This window comes from Anopheles coustani, assembly GCF_943734705.1.
Source record: "Anopheles coustani chromosome X unlocalized genomic scaffold, idAnoCousDA_361_x.2 X_unloc_2, whole genome shotgun sequence".
Taxonomy (NCBI): Eukaryota; Metazoa; Arthropoda; class Insecta; order Diptera; family Culicidae; genus Anopheles; species Anopheles coustani.
Genome location: NW_026525126.1, coordinates 582,072 through 587,644, shown reverse-complemented (window position 1 = coordinate 587,644; position 5,573 = coordinate 582,072). Strand labels below are relative to the sequence as shown.

Below are 5,573 nucleotides of genomic sequence, written 5' to 3'. Positions count from 1 at the left end.
TGGCGCTGAGGACCCTGAAAAATCGGGTTAGTGTAGTTAAGACAGGGGAGGTTTCAGGGTCGGCTGGACCTCCTTATTTCGGGTTTTGGCCTCCTCAAGAAGACAGACCTAGGCGAATTGCCTAGGGTGAAACTGCGAAGACCAATCGAATAGTAAGACAAGTTTTGACCGATCGCCCTAGGCAAGCTTGTATGAAGAAAGGGACCCTTAGGGTCATATGGAAATTCATGAAAAATCGGCTAAGTCCCAAAATTGGGATGTCAGAACTACACTAAAAAGTTACCACATCAAGCAAGGCAAAGTACCTAGGTGAACCCTAGGAAGAAACACGGACCAAGTCAGATGGCCTAAGTCAAGAGTATAAGTGACCTAGGCAAAGTTGTATGGCGCTGAGGACCCTGAAAAATCGGGTTAGTGTAGTTAAGACAGGGGAGGTTTCAGGGTCGGCCAGACCTCCTTATTTCGGGTTTTGGCCTCCTCAAGAAGACAGACCTAGGCGAATTGCCTAGGGTGAAACTGCGAAGACCAATCGAATAGTAAGACAAGTTTTGACCGATCGCCCTAGGCAAGCTTGTATGAAGAAAGGGACCCTATGGGTCATATGGAAATTCATGAAAAATCGGCTAAGTCCCAAAATTGGGATGTCAGAACTACACTATAAAGTTACCACATTAGCAAGGCAGACTTGTATGAAGAACGGGACCCAGGTGAAAGTAGCAAATATCCCAAACCGAACATGAATATTATACACACAAGAGTACGAACATAAAGGAACACGGACCAAGCGTACCGAGAGAATCGGTACTATAGAACCCTCGTGGTTCTACACAAAGACTTTATGTTAGGGGTTCAAGCCCCATAGTACTCAAACGGTGACAGTAGCAAATATCCCAAAACAAACGTGAATCTTATTCACAAGAGTACGAACATAAAGGAACACGGACCAAGCGTACCGAGAGAATCGGTACTATAGAGCCCTCGTGGTTCTACACAAAGACTTTATGTTAGGGGTTCAAGCCCCAAATCGAACGTGGAATTTACTTTCTGATGGTCATGCGGTCGTCCAAAGGGGTCTAGTATCCTGGGATGACAAGCATCACGGGCACAGCTCGTATCAAAACAGTCGAAGAGGCCCGCGAAAGCTTGCTTTCCATGGCTATGCGATGCACAAATTGAGTTTACTCACCGTAGTATAAAACGAACGAACCGAACCTATCCGAGTAGGGATAATGGGCGCAGTAACATACTTCTGTGACCCAGCGAGAGTTGAACGAGGTGACATGAACTGTCAGTGCCCAATCTCGCAAAACTCGAGTGACAATAACGTAGGATTTAAGATACTTTTTACTTTATTTCAAAACTGTTTTCCTGTAACAGCCATTGAAAGAAGGCTTATGGCAAGTCCTCCGAAACTGCAAAAATCAGCTGTAAGTAGTCGAAAGATTTATGTGCTTAAAATGAACATGGACGGTAGCGAGGTGCGCGACGGAGGGAGGGACAGCGGCTGTAATGAAAATCTTACATCAAATCGGTCAAACGTTGCAAACGAGGAAACTCCTACGGTTCGTCCTCTGTGGTCTGGGGTGGAAAATGACGATGCTGAAATGCTACCATGTGGACAGGTACCGATCGCCAGCCATGATCAACTTGACACGGACGAAATAATCAAGGCTAAACTGAAACGGATCGGGTCCACCAAACCAGTAACGCACGTCGGTGATATGCTGCGAGAGAGTAACGGGTTCGAGGTGTACACAAACCAGGACATCTGTTCGCAGTACATGCGGCAAGACGAGTCCCTCGCTGATGAGGGGGTGGAGCGAATCGTCGCGATCGGTGCATCACAAATAGGTCATCCGGAGCGTCCGTCACATTTCCAGCAGGTAGCCGCTGAAGCTGAACGTACCTTTGAGCTGCAGAAGGTGAGCGAAGCGTTGCGGATTTTTGAAATCTGTGACCGTACGCTGCACGACATGACCAACATTGAGCCGATGGCGAATGCGATAGGCGAGGGAAGCTCGCGAATGAGGACCAGCAACTCGACCATAGCGGCCATCAATCGTGATGAGGGAATTTCAGATCAGACTACAAAGCCAAAGTTCACCGTACCCCACGTATCGTCGCTTTTCCTCGAGAAGGGTCCGTTCTTTGGGCTACCGAACAACGTTCGGCGAATGCTGCGAGACTTTCGTGGTATTGGCGAGCTGTACGATTGGCAGCAGGAGTGTCTGGACTTGCCGGCGATCGACGAGAGACGTAATTTGATCTACGCACTGCCAACGAGCGGTGGAAAGACACTGGTGGTGGAGATTCTTATGCTACGGGAGATTATTTGCCGCCTGCGGAACGTCATGTTCGTCGTGCCGTACGTTTCATCCGCTCAGGAGAAGCTGATCGCGCTCACTCCGTTCTCGATCGAGTTGCAGTTTTTATTGGAGGAGTACACCGGTGGTAGGGGACAATGTCCGCCGCTCAAACGGCACAGAAAAAACACGATCTTTGTTTGTACGATCGAAAAATCGCTCATCCTCATGAACTCTCTCATCGAGGTGGGTCGCGCGGACGAGATCGGGCTGATCGTGATCGACGAACTGCATATGATTGGAGAGCAGCGACACGGGGGCACTCTGGAGATGTTGATCACCAAGGTGCAGTCGCTACGAGCCGGAATTCAGATCGTAGGAATGAGTGCTTCTATCGGAAACTTGGGTGAATTGGCCCGTTTCATGCTAGCCGACGTTTACTGTCGCGAAAATCGGCCGGTGGAGTTGAAGGAATACATCAAGTGGGGGGAAGATCTGTTCGAGGTTCGCAGCCAAGCCGAACGCATATTTGATGTGTTAGGAGAAAAGCGAAAGTTAGAGTTTAACTACGGTGAGGAACTGCGGCGGATCGACGTGGACCATGTGATTGGTCTGATCATGGAAGTAATCCCCAAGGGTTCGTGTTTGGTGTTTTGTCCTACCAGAAACAGGTGTGAAAGTTTGTGCGCCATGCTAGCGGCCAACTTGCCGGATTCATTTGCCCAGCACCGGGCAGAGGAAAAAGCGCAGATTATAAAGTCTCTCCAGGATGACGGGTCCGTTGCACCAATCCTTCCGCATTCGTTTCGTGTCGGGGTCGCGTACCATCACGGTAGGTTAACGCAGGACGAGCGACGTATGATCGAGGATGCATTCCGGGCCGGCATCCTTTCGGTGATCGTGTGCACTTCCACTCTGGCCGCCAGTGTGAATCTTTCGGCAAAACGTGTAATAATCTGCTCTCCCTACATTGGGAGCGATTTTTTTACGCTAAGTCGCTACAAACAAATGGTTGGCCACGCAGGGCGTGCGGGTAAACGCGACACCGGCGATTCCATACTTATTTCCGCCATGCGCGATATTCCGCAAATTTGCGAGATGTTCTGCTCACCACTGGACTTCGCCGAGTCGGCGCTCTTGGAAGACGAAGGAGCCTGCTTGAAATCGCTCGTACTCGGCTCGATCGGGCTCGGTCTTTGTAAGACACGGAATGCGCTTCAAGCGATGGTTGGAAGCACACTGCTAGCGCAGCAAGCGAAGCGACGCGAAATCGATCTCGAGGCCATCACCGATGAAACGATCGTGCAGCTGTATCAGGGCAATGCGATAAAGGCAACGCACGATAGCTGTCTGCGCAATCCCACGAACATGGTTGTACAAATCAGTGCCGCAGATGGACGATCGGAGGAAGCGGTAGGACAGGCGTTCGTTCGAGTACACAAGACACCTTCCCGTCCGGGTAAGGTTTTCAAAACGATCGATCGAACGAGCCCGCTGGAAGTGATCAACCTTGGCAAGGCGGCCATCCGAGCCGGGTTCGACATAGAGCGAGCGGTCCGGTTCTACAACGAGATGCAGGAACTAGGCAAACGACTGTGTGTGCTCGATGAGTTCGATCTGCTTTTCCTCATTCTGCTTGAGGACGGATTGGAAGTATATTTCAAAATTGAGGATTTGATCATTCTGGTAAGTACCCCTTTGTTAACGATAGCAAGTATTGTTTCTTAAACGTTAAGTGTTAAACACCGCAAGTTGAACCACAAACAACCGTGAAATATATTTGTATCCTATTTGTATTATTTGTATGTATTTGTTATCTGAAACTTATCTTTTTCATAGCTCCATAGAGCGAACCACGCTAAAGCATTCGTTTGAAAAGCACTCAAATACCATTTGTTTTGTTCTTGTATCGTTTTTTCAAAATCGAGTAGTGATGGATGAAGTAATTTTTGATGAAATTTTAGAAATGCTTTTTCTAAGAGCGAATCATGGAAGACTGCCTTCTAGTTTGTTCTTGTCTTTTCTAGGTCTTCCTCAACTTATTATTTTTAAAAATAACTATAAAAAAATCTTTAGCTTCAGTTCAGCAAGATGGACGGATTAAAGTTGCTATAATTTCATCATATCCGACTTTCACGTAGCTTTGCAAGAAAAATTGTAAACGTTGCAGTGTAGTGGTTGGACATCAAAAGAATAAACGAGTTTTCAAGTATAGAGGCAATCGTAAAAATGGGTTAGTGCGGTGATAAGGATGTGCCCTTGATATTAAGCATTAAAAAGAGGTTCAATTCAAAAAGAATATTAACTGACTGCAATACTTTTTTCAGACCAGTAAACTCTCGGATGCACTGCGAAAAATCGCCGCAAGGTACAACATCAGTCAAGTGGTTATAGAGAAAATTCTAAAGCGCCGCACTGTACCCGACGAGACAATGTTCCTAATGCAGCGTTTCTTCCGTGTGCTAATCGTACACGACCTTTGGAGCCAAACGGATCTCCAGGAAGTTGCCCTCAAGTACCGCGTGAGCGCGGGGGCGATTCAGACGCTAATGACCGCCGCCGCTGGGACAGCGCACAGTTTGCTGCGGATGTGCGAGGAAATCCCGGAACTGTGGGTGTTCCAGCACCTGCTGACGGGCATGACCAAACGATTGACGCACTACTGTAAGCTCGAGCTGATGCCACTGATGGAGCTGCCATCGATGAAGCTGGTAAGTTGCGATCTCGCGGCATTCGCGTGTGGCAAAATTATAATCGTTGTTTTTTTTCAGGGCCGTGCCAAACAGTTGTACCGGGCGGGGTACACGACGCTCGGCTCTTTAGCCCGTGCCAAATCGAAGGAGCTGGTAGAAACCATCGAATACATGAACTACAGGACGGCGAACCAATTGATACTGAGCGCGAAGGTAATGCATGCATGCAGTTGAGGCTGATTCCACATTTTTCCATTACTACATTACAACTTGTTGTTACTTTAGGCGAAACTTATGGAACAAGTTGATGTCCTACGCGAACAGGCCGAAGAGTATCTCTCGCAGATGAATCGTTGAACTTGTTTTGCTGATCATTGTGGTGGTAAGGAATACCATATAGCCACTCACCAACTCGCATCAGTTAGCTGTAAGAAGATAAAATGGACATAACGAAGGCTGAACTTATTACTTATTGCCAAAACGGAAGCAAACGAGATCTCTTGTTGTTGAATTAAGTGTGTTGCTTCATGTTTTCTTGAGATGAATTAACTATTTTTTACTAGAAAGACTTTTTCTT

The 5,573-nt window shown here is 47.6% G+C and overlaps 1 protein-coding gene across 1 annotated transcript; it reads left to right on the top strand.

Moving 5' to 3' along the window:
* Positions 1-1,463: 1,463 nt before the first annotated feature.
* Positions 1,464-5,353, top strand: LOC131270261 (helicase POLQ-like). Its single transcript, XM_058272407.1, has 4 exons — positions 1,464-3,989; positions 4,631-5,014; positions 5,075-5,209; positions 5,282-5,353. Exons 1-4 carry the CDS (start codon positions 1,464-1,466, stop codon positions 5,351-5,353), a joined length of 3,117 nt encoding a protein of 1,038 aa, XP_058128390.1.
* Positions 5,354-5,573: the final 220 nt, after the last annotated feature.

Bases quoted from the DNA above. Each gene is read 5' to 3' on its own strand.
- LOC131270261 (XM_058272407.1), top strand. From the start codon at position 1,464: ATGGACGGTAGCGAGGTGCGCGACGGAGGGAGGGACAGCGGCTGTAAT. The intron at 3,990-4,630 runs GTAAGTACCCCT...TACTTTTTTCAG, and splicing joins TTGAGGATTTGATCATTCTG to ACCAGTAAACTCTCGGATGC. The intron at 5,015-5,074 runs GTAAGTTGCGAT...GTTTTTTTTCAG, and splicing joins AGCTGCCATCGATGAAGCTG to GGCCGTGCCAAACAGTTGTA.